The following is a 17,855-nucleotide window of genomic DNA, read 5'->3' on the forward strand; positions in this document are numbered from 1 at the left end:
TGGACTCATTTCCATTCAGGGAAACCATTATCTTCCTAGTCAGTTACGAAAAAGTTTTCATAAGTTTCATAAGAAGATTTCCTAAGTTCTACAGTTTCTTAAATATTCTACTAAAGTTGGAATGATACAGTTTTGGGGGTACAGAAAAAGTAAAGGGGATGAAAAAGTGTTTCAACAACAAAGATTTTCCCTTCTAAAAGCCCATGACAATAAGCTCACCTGTATGCATCGTCTTCTTTCAAGTCTCATATCATCCTGTAGGGTTGTGGGGACAGGGGGAGTCCAGCAGGAAACAACACTGAAAAATGAAGAAAAAATACGAAGTATAAATACAACCAGTAAGATACCTCAGGAAACGTAAACCTCTCTTCTACAGGATTCACATAACACCTAGTTCAATCCTAGCTATCAGGTAGAACCACAGAGGTAAACCTAGGAAGTTCCAACAGAAAATGAAGTTTTCCAAAAACATCCTAAAAGTAGAGGTAGACATTACAAAGACCGTCTTGCAAGGCTGAACTGTGGGATTTTGCCAAATCAACAAGCTACAGAACTGTAAGTGCACGTAAGTCTACAATGTACAACCCCATTTTTCCTCCTATGACATTGAATTAGGTTCATCTTACACAAAATTTAAAAAAACAAATGCTCAGAACGATAAAATTACAACTTTCTGCGTGACAAGGAGATATAAAAAGGTGAGTTTCCAGGGAACAGTCTCTCATGGAACTTACAAAGTACCGTGGGACTATGCAAGAAAAACAAAAAGCACCACCTAACCAACCCCTGGTCAAAGTAGTTTCAATGATTTGCTTTTCAGATGCTCCCAATGAAATATTGTTGGTACTATACAACTGATGCAGACATCAAAAAATTCACTAATAAATGAGAATTTTAGTGAACTTCGGCAAATTGCTTAACAGCTCATTAAATTGTAGAGTCTAGATTATTACAATTTAAACACCTCCTGAGATATACATGTAACTCCAGAAAAGTGTTTCCAGCCTGAAACGCACGTAGGTACTGCAATTTGAGCAGAAAATACTGAATTTCACATTCATTTCTTAACCAACAATAACTGTGTAAGCACTGCACCTACCCTAAGCCCAGCTACCAGTTCTGCCACCATGCCACAGAAGTGACACACACACAAAAGCGGGCGGGGGTAAGCCAGTACAAATTACTTCTTCGATACATACAGCAGTACATGCTGCAGTGGGTTGTTATTTTATGAGCAGGTAAATTCTTGCTGTCATGCCTCCAAAAGAGGGAGGGAGCAAACAAGATCTGGCCACCCCCCATCACACACCAACAGCCTTAGTTTTTCACTAATGAAATTCCACAGACACCTCCAACGTCAGTGCCATACCCTCAGTGGCCATGACCTTGGCAAGGCTGATGAGTACTGTCTAAGGCTACACAGGATCCTACAAACTAGGTGCTTACATGCCTAAATTGCTTCAGTTTGGATAAAAAAAAAAAAAAAAAAACTCATCCTGGTACTTATGCTAAACGTATACACCACACAAACAGATGCTGAGAGTGGCTTGCACTAAGCTTAGTCCAGCTAAGCTGAGCAGTCACCTACCTACACTCAAGAACAAGAAGAGAGGAAGGAAGACCAAGCTCTTCTGTACACTAAACAGTCACCAGGTTTAAACAAACAGCAAAAATCCTTAAGTGCTAGGTATGTCCAGCCTGCACTGATGTCTCACAGCCAAAGATCTGTATTGCCATTTTTGAAAGCTCTCCCTAGCCAAGATTTTTTTTTTTTTTTTTAAACTGCGGTATCTGTAGAAACTAGTATTGGAGAAAGCCTTTCCAGGAGCAGCTGCGAGGCCTGGAAACATCACTGTTTTGTCTCTACCACCTTGCAGCTCAAATACAGAGAGGATTCCTTCTCATTCACCTCAGCACAAGGCCAGTTTCAGTAGTGTCAGTGTAGTTCAAACTATCAACAAACATAGTTTGTCCAAAACCCAGCTGATTTTCAGCCAGTAGAGATTGTAGAGCATTCATACAGACTTCTGCCAGTCCTGCAACAGGCATGGTAAGCTCCAAACATCAGCACATCTCCAGTGCTTTCCAACAGCCTAGTGCTGTACCAAACCCACGGCAACTCCAGCAACATTCAGCACAGTGCTGTCCCAGGCAAACAGACTGCATATTCTTTCTATTCTGAAATATAAGAAAAAGAAGCCATTTAATAACAATGTGCCATCCAGCAAACAGAATTTCATGCTGTAGCTACCAAACTTCACACACAGCTTATTTTGTCACAGCAGTGAACCAACTTCATCCATCTGGGAGGCTCTGCCTTATGCTGATTGTAAATTAACCTCGACTGCTTTTAAGATCACTTATAATACCAACTCTGAAAAGTATCCGCCTTGCAAAGGATTGACAAAGGTATAAAAAAAAGGAGAAACCAAACTGAAAGGTATCACACAGAGACCTGAATCATTTTTGAATGGAGAAGATTAAGTTAGAGCTACAGGCAGTAAGGAAGAGCTGCTGATGTAACTGAAGACATTAACAGCTCATTAACAGGGAATCTGTACACCCACCCACCTCATAGCTACCCAGCAGAACATGCCCATCACAAACCAAGGCATTTCTTCCATCAGTGGGACAACTACCACAGCCTGAAGAACTGGACAAGTACTGTGGAAGCAGAGAGGCAGGTGGGTGCCTGTCGTAGTGCTGTGTTCTACGAAGGGACCCATGATATAAAAAAATAATAATAATTTAAAAACACCATCCCAAACCAAAGATAATGAGTTTCTATGACTGTACCAATAGCACAGATAACACAAAAGGGTAACATTTTAAACTATTTTTTTCTTTTTGAAATAGACACGGTCAAACCACATAATAGCTGCAGGGGCAACACATTTAAACTGCCTTCTATCATGCCTCTGCTTTGCTGACTTCTTAAAACTGAAATGCCCTTTACACAGCCCATAAAAAGGGCTGCCCATTTTAGATGATAAACTGATGATGTAGAACAAAGAACAAATCCTGCTCATCACACAATCTGCAAGGTCACTACCAGAAAAGAAATGGATCCCCTCAGTAACAACATTTACTGGGCTTCAAGAACCCAGCTTGATCTACTGACTGGTACCTAACAGAAGTGAACTGGGATTAAAGAAGGAGAGGAAGAGATGACTAAGGTGTTGAAAAGAAAATTATTGGAAGTTGTACAGCAAGCAAAAGAATAACTGAAGTAGTTTATTTAAATGAAGAGAGAGTTCTTAGAAATCAATTGCGTATGAAGCTACCATGCTAAAACTGTACTTCAAGCTTTCGCTTCCTGTTTTAATTACAGCTGCTTTCTGCTCTTCGTCTGCCCTTACCTACACAACGCTCCTCTGAACTCTTCAAGGTATAGATAATGGGATTACCCTCCTACTCAAAGCAATTCCACATTCATGAATAATTTCAAGTGTAGAGTTGAACTTTACTACAAAATATTTAGTTAAATTAACAGAAGGTGCTGAGCAGGCATATTTTATCCCAGATCGTACTCCATATTGTAAAGATGGTGACTATGAAAAACACCAAGCTTTCACCTGTCCCTAACTTTTCCTCACACCAGAGGCTGAGTTTCTCCATTAGCCTTTTGAGGATGTGTGCATTATCCCACCGTATTCCTCAACAGCATTCTCTCCTTCACTGGAGACACTTAATAGCCAACTCACTTGCCATGAGGTTCACTGTAAACTAAAGCTGGTTTCAGAGCAGACATACATATAAAAACCTAACAATTAAGCGCAAAAACCATTATTAACTTCTCTCTAGAGAGGTGTCATCATCCTTCCCCATTTCTCTTTTTTTTTTTTTTTTTTTTTTTTGTGTGTTTGCCTGGATATCAAATTAGATCGTGAGTTTTTGCAAATGGGGACAATTTTATAACATATGAACACAACAGGAATCCAGTTCAGCTGAATCTAAGAGCAGCAGAGCAGAGCAGCAAGTTGGGCTTTCTTAAACTTCATTATTTCATAAACCTAAAAACGTAGGTAAGTCATATAATGTGTTGAATATCTAGTTTATATAATAGATATTAATTTAAAGCATCTACAATTCAAAGATTGCATCCTTGCACTGGGTGGAACAAAGTGTTAAAAGCAACAACCATAAACACCTTTTTTAAAAGGGTCACGTTTTCACTACAATCTTGGTTTCATTTCCAGCATCCATCTATGAAGCAGTCTTTTGAAATGACAGTTTTCAGAACATCAATAACAGAACACCTAAGAGCTTGAATTAAAAGATAAGTCTGCTGGGCAGGGTTTTACTTTTTATATTTTACTAATTAAAACACTTCCTAGAGAGATTAGTTGTCCTTATTTGGTATCACTGCATTATAAAATTCTACATGAAACCTTTAGTGAAGAATTGGGAGATTGTGCTAATGCCAGCCAAGTTCAGGAAGTTCCTTCTTCCTCTATGAAAGGCTATTTTGTAACTTCTCTGGTACTTCATGAGTATTACTTGAGAAATCTCTGACACCCACTGTTGTCTGAGACGAACATAATTCAGGTCACTGACCTTCAGCAAATGCAAGCCTGTTGCTAGCAACATAAAATATAAATACTTGCTGAGATGCACAAATATTTATTTATTTACTGGTGAAATTATCCTGAACTATATGCCATTATGTTGAAATGATTACCTTGAGATGGTTAATATGCTGGAATACAATGGAGAGAGACATACATAAAGCACTAAAATAACAATTTCTTAAGCTTTTGCTAGTCTGCATCTCAACAGCGTGCTCTTGAAACCCACAAACAATAAATGATGCTGCTGAACACAAGACATACAGGGGAAAAGGTTCACCAAACAGATTTGGTACATTATTTAAAATACTGCACAATAAAACGTGAACTAAAACTAATACTAATGGAATTCTAATAAATAAATAAATCCCAGAGGGAATTTAGCTAGTTGTTGTCAACTTTTAGGACAAGTTCCCAGAGACGCACAGTTGAGGAGCTCCAGAACTGCTGTTCTGGAGTTTGCACATCCCCCGTTTTTTGTTACTGTAGTGGTAACACCCTGCCTGTTTGGGTATACAGACACACAGGTGATTTAGGGCACAGAGTGCAGCCCAGGAGGCTGCGCTGGGTGGCCCTGCTTGGGCAGGGCTTGGAGCAGGTGGCCTCCAGGGGTCCCTGCCAGCCTCAGCCATGCTGTGAAATCCAGTCAATTAAGAGCAACTGCAGGATAGCTATGGTAACACAATTTAGTTGCTGTACATTTCTGAAGTATAAACAGCGCGGTTTAAATGCTATCTCCAGTGCTCCGGACAGCAATTCAGATCCTCAGTTAAGAAGCTATCTTCTGTTATCTTTAAAATGTTAACTTAAAAAAAAAAAAAATAATAACATGCAGTAGTATTTACTGCTTCTCTTTACTTAGGATAAACAGATGTGATGTCATTTTTTTTTTCCTTTCTCTTATATTGTTGCATATCAGGCTTCATATATCTGAAGTATTACACAGAGCTCAGTACAACTCCTCACGTTCAATCACACAAAGTAACATACACAATTAAAAGTACATATGGCTTCAGCATATAAACCCAATAAACTCCTGCAGTTTTACAGTCACCTGTCCTCGGTTTCATTAGTATATCCAACAGGACCACAAGTACAGTCACCTTCACTTGCTCGTTTAACCCCTACTTCAGACGTGGAACATTAAAGTTATGGGATAAGGGCATTTTTGTACATGGCTGGCTCTCCAGCCAGTACAAGAAGGCACCTATCAAAACTTAGTTTATATTAAACTTCACTAACACACCATTCATCCTAAGAGCTTGTGTTATCCTTTTCACTACCAAAGGGGTTTAAATATACACTGCTAAACGAGAAGACTGCGTTAGCTTCTAGATCAACATTTGCGAGACACTTAAGAAACAATTACATCTAAAACAAAACATACCCTACCATCCTTATTCTTGTATACTGTCAAATTGTGATTCTCAGTGCTCCAAACAGCACTAGTTCCTCTAAAAAAGAAAATACTGTGAATGGCTGGTTTCACTCTTATGCTAAATTTATACCATGTGATGCAAGAAGCCCTATCCTTTAAGTGTGAAAGCATGTGCAAACAGCTTTGCTGAAATCACAGAGTTTCTCACCCAAATTCGGATCTGGCAAAGGCAGAACTACAGTTGCACTTCAGCAAGAATTTCTTCTCGGCAGCAGCACCGCTTAAGCAGCCCGTATCCTTTCTGCTGCGACCTGCTTGGCTGAGACAGTGCTACTATGACAGAGCCGCCCCGCAACCCGCGCTGGGGAGCTGATCCGGGTGGGGAACCCTAGGGAGCAGGAGAAAAGACGCCCCCCGTGTTTAACCCGTGCCAGTTCTCTCACCTGCATCGCTACGGGCATGCAGCGAAACTGAAGGAGCAGCCTGGAGGCACGGACAAACAGCCGGGACACAAAGGGGCTCCCTCAGCCAGTGATGCTGTCAAAGTCCTAGGGACAGAGGTGCACCTCGTGTCACTGCAGACAGACCCAGAACGGTGTCGCACCAGCCTTAAGGAGGTGAGACCTCAGGGTGCAACCTGGATCTCCAAAACACCCGATTTATGACACACACTTTTTTAAACCTGGCCTCTTTATGAATAGGAACACCTAACTCTCCCTTCTAAAAGATGTGCTCTTTTCCTTGAGCTGATGATACTCGACCCATACAGCCAGACAACTCGGGAACTGTTTTTTAAAAATCTGGTTGTTCACGCTGTCTGTGGAATCAAGCCTATGGTTTTAGGGAGCATTAAAGTGATACAGTATAAGAGGGGAAAAAAAAAATAAGATTAAAAACACAAGCTAATATAAAGTTAAAATACATCAGATTTTTTTTTTTTTTAGATAACTTGCATATGTTTATTTCTTTTCTCTCTGACTTCAAACATTAACTTTTGGAAGTACAAACTTAAAATGTTTTTCACAATACTGACGATACAAGGAGCCACAGTGGGGAACTGCTTTGTTTCCACCTATATAACAGCGTTAAGCAAAATGGACATGGTTAAGTTTTACCTGGTTTAGAGCAGCAAAGTCAGACCACTCTACTTACTTCCTTTGCGCTCCCTCATCCAACAGAAGCAGGGAGATGCTACAGCAGGAGCTGCCCATCCATCCCCTGCAATATCCACAAAGGTTTGATGTCACTGAGCTGTTATAACCAAGTACTTTCTTTCTCATGTTAACATGCTTCCTAACTATAACTTCCTTAAACGATGGCATCTTATGTGCAAAGATTAAATTAATTTCTTTTAGAAATGGAGCCTTTTTTAATATGTAGCACATGAAATAAACAGACTCATGTGAGTAAAGTCATATTTCAAAGTAGATTATCTATGAGGACCCTAAACTAGTTTATCCAGTTTAATTTGCTCTCATCATTGTGAATGCTTTTCAGCGCAGAGATTTTTCCGTTGATGTCCCCAAAAACATAGTCTTCTGTAAATGAAGTGAGCTGTTTCTGCTCCTCGTGGTTGCGAAAAGAACTTCAGAAATGTGAAGCAACACGTATGCCACTACGTATTGCCATCCATCAGTTTAGAGCTTTCAATCTAAGAAGTCTCAAGACAGTGTAACCTTCCTACTTTTCTTTTTTTTTTTTTTTCTTTCTTTCTTCCAGCCATAATGCCAGTATGCAAAGAAAGAATTAAAGGAATAACTAATACATCCACAGAAAGTGGCAAACCACTCAATTTACAGATCTTTACTCCAACCTACCTGTTACATACAGCTTCCTATTCTTCCCATTTAGTGATCCTTAACTATTATTTCCATCCTCTCCTGCCCTTTTATCTACAAAACAGACCACCTACTTCTCAGGGACTTGGCAAGACAGGAGTGCAGCTACTTCAACCTATTTATCCTAGAGCTGGGACAGCATTTGCAGTGCTTTCCAGGCAAGTGATGTGTACTGAAATGCTTTTACCCCTCAAAACCTGCAAGGGCTCAGACCCACAGCACACATACGTACAGATGCCACATGCACGCACTCTGCATGGCCACAGGAACGTGAGGGAAGGGTGGTTGTTCCTCGCTGCATGTACAGATCAGATTTACTGCAATGCCTTTATGTGATTTTTAATCACATAAAATTTTTAATCACATAAAACCATATTTTTCAACAGGTGCAGACAACAGTTCCTCTCCAAAAGTTTGCCATTAAACTGATATTAAAAAACTATAAAAAAAAAAAAAAGAACTCCAAGATACAGGAGAAAATAAAACGGACACCTGAGCCGTACAGTATGGCCAGCAGGGCTTTAAACAAAACACCAGGACACATTCAAGTCAATGGAGTCCAGCTTTCTAAGTGACCCATACCTAATGAATTCAGATGTTACTGGGTTTTGCTGTAATTGCTGTTTCCTTGTTTTAATTTCTTTTTCCTTTCTAATTCTGCCCTGCAGCATGACAAATTCCCTATCAAGCCGCAAGGTACATGTAACAGGAAATGGAAATTAACTAATTCATAGGTCATTATCTTGTTTTAATCAACATTGTTTCTGACCCTTCTGTTAAAGTAATTTCTTAGAATAATTACTATAAAATCTGACTCAGACCACAACAAACTCTGTTGCAAAAATACTTTATATACTTACACAGATCCCTAGGAAATCACCTGTACAGCTTCTATGGCATGTCTAAATGAAGGAAGACTATTTCTCCAGCAGATAGTTTCCCACCTTAGTTCAAAGGCAATCTGTAGTTACATATTTCAAGTATATTTATAACAACCAAGATGCTGGTTGCCCTGATACAGTAATATTTTTATCTTGAAAGCTTCTGAATTGCTTTACTACATAGCAATACGCACACCTATAGTTTTTGAAATTAAAACAAAACAACAGCTACCTGTAAACTGCCGGTTAGCTCTGCAAATAGTACTTATTTATACGGCTGATAAGTGGCTTGTTGGAACAACATACTGGTTTGTGTGCCTTCTCTAGTACTTTTCAACCTCTCCAAACACACCACGGAGTAACTGCTGCTTAACTGATCCCCAGAGGACAGCTCCCATTGACAGCTGCAGTGCCACAATCTAATTTTGCCCTTCATTATCTCAGAGATTTAGACAGAAGACGCATACACACAGCTAGGTGCTCTCTAGTCATATGTGAGCCATATGCCTGGGTCTTAAAGCAGACTTTACCCCCGAATCCCTGTATCTTCTGCCAGGGCATGTACACTCCTGATAAGAAAAGTGATAATGAAGAATTACTGCTGATAAACTTTCTACTCTAATACAACAAATCATTTAACTCTTTCAGCCTAAATCATAGCTTGAAAACTGACACTTGTCTACTTCTGCCTTGTATCCAAAGAAACCAAATGAAAGTATTCTGTTCTCAAACATCTCCATTTTCCTTAATGCATCTGTCAGACTTCATACACTTAGATTATTTTTTTTCCTCCTCAGTAATTGTTCAGGTACATTTCTGATCCAATGCATCTAAAAGGAACATGTAAAGAAAGATTTATTCAGTTATAAACACATTTTCCTCACCCTGGAAGTGCTGCAGAACTCAATGTAAACTTTTTCAAAAAAAAAAAAAAAAAAAAATATTTCTAGCATTTAAAAATTAACCAACAAGGTACCCAAATCTTGCATCTTCCTGACAAGGCTTCAGCCACAACATGAGTCTGAGGACAAACTGGCCAGTGACTAGGAGAATGATTAAAGCGAACACATTTGCAGTACAACTATTTAAGAAGCCTGAAATTAGACAGAGGATGGCCTCAGCTCTTAACTTTCTCTTTTTTATTTCTTATTTCCTTCTCTCAAGGTAACAAACAAGACATGGTCCATCTTATCATCAGGTGGTGATTTTTATGCAGGCAAGTTCACAACCTTCACCTTATTATTACAATTGTTAAACTCGGCACCTCAGAAACAGGGCAGATGCTGCTGCTCCACAAGGGGAGCAGGGGCTGATTTAAGAGGCTGGCAGCAGCAACAAAAGTGGTTCTGGCTCACAAATGGCTGTTCCTAAAAGTAACTCTAACATATTCTTCTAAAGGGAAGGATGTCCTTTTTCCCTTTTTGCACAACTCAAAATTTCAACACATTATTGCTATTTCTACAGACCCCAAGAACAATACTGAAGTGAAATACGGAATAGCCCTTCTGCCTTTCTCCTCAATTAACTCACACAAAGGTGCAAATGTACAAACAGGGACTTAACCACAACTTACATTCGCTTACAGAACTCAGATTTGCCTTTTAATTAGATCAATCAATGTCAAAAGATGCTGGAAGGGAATTTTAGGATTACCTCCAGGATTTTAGGATATCAACAAAGTAACCGGTTCCCTAAATTCGGATGTAAAAGAGAAGTTACATTGTTTAAAAGAAAAAGAGATGAAACTGCTTCTTTCCAAAACTACAGGTACCATGACTGCTCTTCCAGCTCTCTCTAACTTGGAAACCAAAAACCAGGTTTCAGCTTTTACCAGACATGCCAGTACAGACACACCATGTTTAAAAATCATCTTCAATATGCTTTCAAATAGCGGTTCATATGAAGTTCACCAGCTTTTAAAGTAAATTTACAGTGGTCAAGGTCAGGCTCTATGATAACCAGATGCATTCAAATATGATGATGAATAAACTAAGTTACTTCATTAAAATAAGAATTCTCGAGCTGCAGTTGCCCAAAAGCCAAAGCTGATTTAGATTTGGCTGCTGTGTTCCCCCCACTGCCCTCCCTGCCTGCTGCCATTCAGTGCAGGCCCATCTCTGGCACCTTCCCCAGCCTCGTTGAGTCACCTCCGCAATTCAGCATGATGTAAAATATTCACCTTTTGCTATCAGTTTCCTGCTAGCTCTGCACAACACCACAGCCCGAGTTTAACTTTCACCTTAAAAGTCTCCCCAGTAAATAAAAACTTAACTTTTTTCTTCAGCACGTGCAAACAGGAGTGCATTTACATTCTGCGTGCTACCACCTGGTCAGGGAGAACTTCATTTGTGTTTTTGTATGGTCTCTGCTGCCTGGACCTTTGAGCCTGACAGCTCCGAAGTCAGGACCCCAAATCCAAGTACTTGGTGTTGGAAGTGAGGCAGCCACGCTCTAGCACTGTGCTGAAAGAGAAAGTGGGGTATTCTACTTACGGAGGGAGAACTTCATCGTCTTAGGCGCTGTGTGACACACAATTAAATGGAGATCCTTGCCTAAATAGCTCATTATCTAAACCAAACAAGTTTGTCGACTAAAAAGCAAAAGTAGAGGGCTCACAAACCTTAGACACCTATAATAAAACTCTCTGTATAGGCTACAAATACAATCCAGGAGAAATAAAGAGCAGCCTAAGTCGCGTACGTCAGATAATTCTTGCCAAACTGCCACGAAGCACCTCGAAGACCACAGCTCACATCTGGTTTGATATCACTAGTTACAGACCCCACCTCTGCTTCTGGAACACAAGGGAAATGCTTACAGGCTCTTCTATATATAGTTCGTGTCTGTCATAATAGTCTACATAAATAAATTTGAAGAAATAAATTTAATCAGGCCTGCCAACTACAAACTCCTCTGACAGCAAAATGAACAAAAAAAAAACGTTCATCACAGTAAAATCCGGCATCCTTACTATTCAGCTCTCAGTGGTCTAGCCTACATACGCAAAGACTTCTACAGCATGCCTTAAATCCTAACTCAGTTTGACCAATGCAGCAGTAAAGGAGGTATCTGAATTCTGAAGCAAAAATGCTTCTGCCGTGGATTATTGCTGCAATCGCATAGGGAACATTATTTCTATCATCTTATGAGACCTCAGGTTGGAGGAGCTGCAGAAAAGCACTGCTTTCAGAGTTCAGGACACCTCGAACGAGAGCACAACGCCATTATTCCTTATGAACTGCACTCAAATGCATTTCAAAGAACATCATGGGGTACTTTTCTTTTCTGAGTTAACAAATGTAAATACACAATTTATCAGAATAAGTCCTTCAGGAAATCAACTTCATTATAAAAATTAGTGTTAAAGCTCTTTCAGAAATAACTGAAGAGTGAGTTGAAAATTACCCCACTGCTGCAGACTGCTCGATGTCCCATCTACGCGCTCCCACACTCCCTACGTCTTATTTGCATATCACTCAGCACTCCTGACTTGGTGGTTGCCCCACGTTTGCGTAACTCACATAGTGTCTGCATTGAGAAAACAAAACATTACCCAGGAGCCACTTCCTGTAAAAGGCATAAGCACTGACTAAACCCCGAACCGTTCTTCTTCCTCTTCCTTTAAGGTAAGCGCACTGATCGCTGGATTGGAGAGTCGTGTTTCCTTTTCTTCCCCTGTCCTGTGATTCTTTGATTCTCTTTTGTACCAATTAAGTGGGACTTGTGGGCAGTCTCCAAGAACATGTGAAAGGCCAGGTGATCGACATATTCTCACTGCACGTCAGGAACAAGTTTGGATTCACTTCACCTGAGGAAGACACTGAATGGGGGCTCATTTATAGCTCACTCCCATGCTCTACCAGCTGAGGTCTAAGTGATGGAAATGATGGTACTCCCAGCTCCCTCTGGACCTGCTTAAAACAAATTTCCACAGCTTTCTAAAAATAATTCACATGCCTAATTCCAGAATAAAGAACTCTGAATCTGTCATAAGCATCTTACAGAAGAGTACAATCTACAAAATACCTCTTAATTTAGAAGGGATATCCTCCAGGGATGGCTTGGACAGTTTCCCCAAGAAGTGTAAGAGCTATTAAAACTCCATTCTGAAAAACATTTAAAGCACTGAGTGCTTAGGGCACGATGCTGGATCTACAGGTGAAGTCCTGCCTTACACTCTGACAGGCTGCCACCACCAGGAAGGACAGCCCCGCTCCCTTTTCCCCAGGTGCAGAGTTCTGCCCCTTTCCTGGGCAAAGCTTCAGTTTTCACACTGAATATATGGCAAAACGAGTTAACTCAACAACCCAACCAAATACTGTTCACATCTCTGTCAGGCACTTTTTTTGCCAGAAAGATGCTAGCTCAGTTTGTGTCCCATTACACACCTCCACGCTAAGCATATGGCTACACAGGCTGACCAGGCTCGGGGCTCCTGCTGTACAGAAAGGCCCGAGTCACAGGCAAGGCTCATCTTCTGGCGCTCTTCCACCTCCTGATGAAACAGGTTAGGTAGCTAAACTGGCAGTAACGATTTTACCTTTTATGTATATCATTAGCCTTTTGTACTTTGCTTCTTAAGCTGGCCCCGCACAGAAAAGTAAAGCCAAAGCACCAAGAAAGAGAACTTAAAAAAATGTACAGCCAAGGGAGAAAGCGGACGGGGACAGTCCCTTGTCATCTGATTTTGGCTGCTGGCAAACCTGCTGGGTCACAAAACCTACCCTGATTTCTGACTGCTGCTTCCCCTGCAACACCCAGGCACCGACGAGGTAGGTGTTGCCACGATGACAGCCCCAAGCCCGTCAGAGGATGGAGCTTAATTCCTCTCCGTCTCGTAAGCCGCCTTTGAAGTAGGAAATTACTGTAACTCTTGGATCACGCTCGTGAGGTAATCTCCGATGCACACAGCATCACGAGGCGCTCCGAAACTACGGTAAAGACGAGGCTAAGTAGATCAGCAAAAAACTGCACAAATGGGTTTTCCCCTCTTTGTTCCTTCACCGCAATGAATAAATAAAGATGAATAAATAAATGATTCCACTTTTACCTCACATCATTCACTCCAGAACTACAGCCCACATTTATTAGAATACAGACCACTGTCAGCCTCAAAGTTTTATTTTATTTTATTTTTTTTTAAGAAAATACTAATCATGCCAACAATTTTTTTTTAACTTAACACAATGCAACATGGTTTTAAGTTCCATCTGTAGCTCATTTACCATGGCCTTATTCCCCAGTTAAGGAACCAGTGACCTAGAAAACTCTCATTGAAGAAGGAGATGAATTAAACTTCAGTAAATTTTCATGTATTCTTGTGATGAAATCAAAATACTTATTTTTCAGATTTTAAACTCTGAGGTCTTGCTTTACTGTGTTGCTAGCCTCCATCCCTGCCATTAAGCGTAATCTTGATACATCCCGAGATATGCCGTGCTGCACAGGTTGTAGGCAGCAGAAGTCTGGAGCGTTTTAAATGGCATTATGAGTCATTAGGAAGAATTCAAACACCCTATTCAAGTCATATAAACACGTGGATGGGGCTGCACGCACACACAGGGAGAGAAGCCAGCACAGACAGTGGGCACACAGCAACCAGCAACAGCTTTACTGGGGTACGTTTATCATCACACTGAATAGAAATTTCATCTAATACGCATGGTAGCTCTATGTCCCTATAAAATATGGTTGCAGGTAGCTCATCAGAGACTCCAGCATGTTTGCTGGGCCAGATAGAAATCACTGTTATGTCTTCTATTAAAAAAAAAAAAATATCACTAAGCTCAGAGCACACTCATCATAATGTAATCCAGCTTTCTTAGACTTTCAGGCAGTCATTCCTCACCAAGCCTTCCCCCTTTGGTGAAGGTACGGAATAGCCCACAAAAAAGATCTAGTCACTCAAGAGCCTTCAAAGACCAGGAAACCATGACATGCTTTCATCAAGTGAAATGAATTGCCAATCACCACTAAAATTGTATAAACCTGTATTATTTCCTGCCTATCGATATCAAAACCGAGGACTTTCTAGTGTGGAAAGTGTTTTATGAATCGAACAAAAGGTTGCAGAGACTTCGCTGTAAGGTTGGCAACAGGTTACACCTTGTGTCACCGGCACACAAACACAGCCCACAACAAACGTGAGTTTGCTTTCACTCGCGTAACAGCAAAAGGTTAAAACCAAGGATGAAGGAGCGCACGATCGTTAAACAAATCTCAACATTTCCTGCTACAAAAGAGAAAAAGAAGGGGGACAGCATTCTGACACACTCCTTCCTTTCCCAAACCTCTATCAGCTCTAACACTGATTGACCAAAAAGAAAACCAACTTCATTCAGGTCCGCTTACTAGGTTTCACACACAGGCACAATGCTAAATTATTTGAAGAAATCTGCCACATTTTGATACCCTAAAGGCTTTAAAGAACTCAGAAGAACTCTTTTTTTTTTTTTTTTTCCACTTTTTCTTTTTTCAATAACTGTTGAACTTACGGTCCTGAATGTAGAGACCAAGCTTAGCCTGCTAACTTGAGCTAATGTTTTGAATCCCCTTCCGAGGGCAGTCACTATGAAGGAGGTGTACGGAATTCATTTTTGAATGTTCTCTGATAGCAGTCGTAAGAAAGAAGTCTAAAATGCATCTCTCATCAAGATGTATTCCCTCTAGGAGAAAAACTCTCATAGAAGCCTTTCAGAAGAATCTTGTCTAACCGGGGTTTTATGAAATCCAAAGGCTAAAGGGAAGAAGTTGAAACTTTGGGATTGTTTATATGAACTCCAGCAATTCCAGCATCCAAATGCTGGGCATAAACTAATCAAGCTAATGCTCTTCAAATGCAAGTTATCTGTCAGTTGTTCAAGAAGCAGACATGGCACTAACACCGACAAAATTATCCATTTAAGTAATGCTAAAAGACATGCAAAGATAATGCATCTTTCTGATTATTTAATAGTCTCCCCACCAGCATCAGAAGATGCTAGGGTTCTGTCCAGGGGAGCTCGGTTTACTGCGGTGCTTTTACCCGATAAAAATTCCTAAAATGATTTTAATAAGGTGGGTTGCAGGAAGGAAATGAGGACAAAAAAAATAAAAATAAATAAAAAACAAAAGGCTTTGAAATCCTGACCTCACAGACCTCCAAACAGTACTCAAGATCACCATGTCTGAGGTATCCAGGAAATATAAAGGAAAGAAAATCTTTACTGTCTGACTGAAGTCCTTGCAGGCTACCAAGAATAGCCTGCTAGATGGAAAGACTCCAAAACAAAGCCGCTTTTCAAACAGAATTTTTCCCTAATTGTCTACTAATGTTACTGAACTGGTGTGTTTCATGTAGCCATGTGCTGTGCTTTTTAAAAGAACTGCTGTAAAAAGATAGCTTTTGATACAGAGCTGCTCTTTTTTTTCATTTCATGAAAAAGCCCAACTAAAAGGTCACGAGTGTGACCTGACACACTACATGGATGATGCCAAGAGGTGTCCTTAAGAACACCGTATTTCTGAGCAACGTATGAAATCAGAGGGGCATAGCAAAAGAGAGGAGCAACAGAGTGAGAGCTCACATCAGGTGCACCAAAGGGACGAGTTGCAGCCTCACAGACTCACTTCTGCAGCCCTTCATACAGCAGTTTCCAGTGCAAGGCAAAAGAGAAATACCCAATATGAAAACAGGGCTGTCAAGATGGTCATGAAAGAGAACTCTTTCCCCATTCGTAACACCACGTACACAACTGACATTCAGGAGTTGTTCAGATGCATTCCTACGCGGATCTAGCAGCCAAGGCCTAACCTTCCTCTTTTGCTCAGAGAGGCTCTTTCTCAAGACAACTTCATGTTAGGTTCCTACTGGACTTACTAGAAAGCATGGAGAACTTCATGGTGCCTCGGTTTTCCATGAAAAAGCAAGAGACACGCTAACCTGTACAGATGACATCTGCCACAGACAGTGTGAAAACACTGAGTGGTCTTCCTCACTTTCCTGAGAGGGAAACAGATGACATCCTAAAGTACAAAGGTAGCCAAAGTGGGCAGCTTTGAAATGCAGAATAATGAAAAATTTATGAGAAATACAATGGATTGATGAATAAGGGAGGGGGAAGACGTTCTCTAAACTTTGAAGTATCTAAATCTTTATTTGACTGAGAGGCCTCAACTGCTCCTAGAAATTGAGCAACACCACACTGTTTACCGCTGAATATCTTCACTCATGAAAAAAAGCACATAGAACAAGTACAAGGAACAAAGTTTACTTAAAAGAAGACTAGAACAAGACCGAAAGCAGAACAGAAGGTGGATGGGATTAAAAAAAAATCAGGCAAGTCACTGAAGTGATATAACATTTATGAGTAATACTTTTATTTACCAACCAAGTAGGAAGCAAATGAACATTTGCAAAGGCAGCTATTGTAATCCAGAGTAGTGTTTGCTTATTAGCATGTATATCCTGATAGCAGGCTGCTTTATAACCTGACTTAGAGCAGCTGCCCTAACAAAACAAAAATCTGCAAGCTCAGGGAGTGGTATGTTTTAGTGCTCCCTCATGTAACAATGCAAAAGTTAAGATGATGTTCATCAGGTTGTGTGTGGAGAAAGCACGCCGTGCATACTACAGCTTTCAGGTACTCCTGGCTCCAGTTCACCCAAGGGCTTAGAGAACCAAAGGAGATGGGAGGAGAAAAAAAGCCACGCAAAAAATGCAACATTTGTCCTCCCTATTAGAAGAGCAACTATATGATCTTCCACGTTTTTATTTGAAGTACCTTTGGATTACTAAACTGTAGATGAAATTTCACCTCTGATATAAGGAATCAACACTCGCAGTACTTCCCCAACTAACAGGTAAATGGTTATCAACAAAATGTAAATAAGTGCAACAAAAATATTACCTATATGAATGCACAGAAATGAAACAAGAACATAATCCCAGCAGCTCTGGTCACTTTTAAGAGGACAAGCAAGCATGGAATTTTCAACATTTTTTGTTTTTCTATTTGTTTGTTTTAACATAACCAGCCCGTGTTGATAATATTAGGAGAAACATTTTTCGTGTCTCCTCTGTACAGCAGAGCCAATAAATAAATAAATAAGAACTTTTCTGCTCTGCAGTTTCCCTTTGCTATCAATAAACTATGTTCACATCCTACAAAGACAGAAAAATACCTTTCATTAGAACATTAACTTCAGAAAC

General features: G+C 40.3%; 1 protein-coding gene across 2 annotated transcripts in view; it reads right to left on the minus strand.

The window, feature by feature from the left end:
* The window catches only part of DYRK1A (dual specificity tyrosine phosphorylation regulated kinase 1A), an 89,612-nt gene that overhangs the window by 59,566 nt on the left and 12,191 nt on the right, over window positions 1–17,855 (minus strand). For both annotated transcript variants that reach the window (XM_082777618.1, XM_082777619.1), the window contains exon 2: window positions 220–298. In XM_082777618.1, coding sequence (XP_082633744.1) covers window positions 220–229 — 10 coding nt within the window. In that variant the 5' untranslated portion in view covers window positions 230–298. The remainder of the gene's footprint in view (window positions 1–219; window positions 299–17,855) is intronic.

Source organism: Aythya marila (genome assembly GCF_965140915.1).
Source record: "Aythya marila genome assembly, chromosome: 1".
In the NCBI taxonomy this organism is placed as follows: domain Eukaryota; kingdom Metazoa; phylum Chordata; class Aves; order Anseriformes; family Anatidae; genus Aythya; species Aythya marila.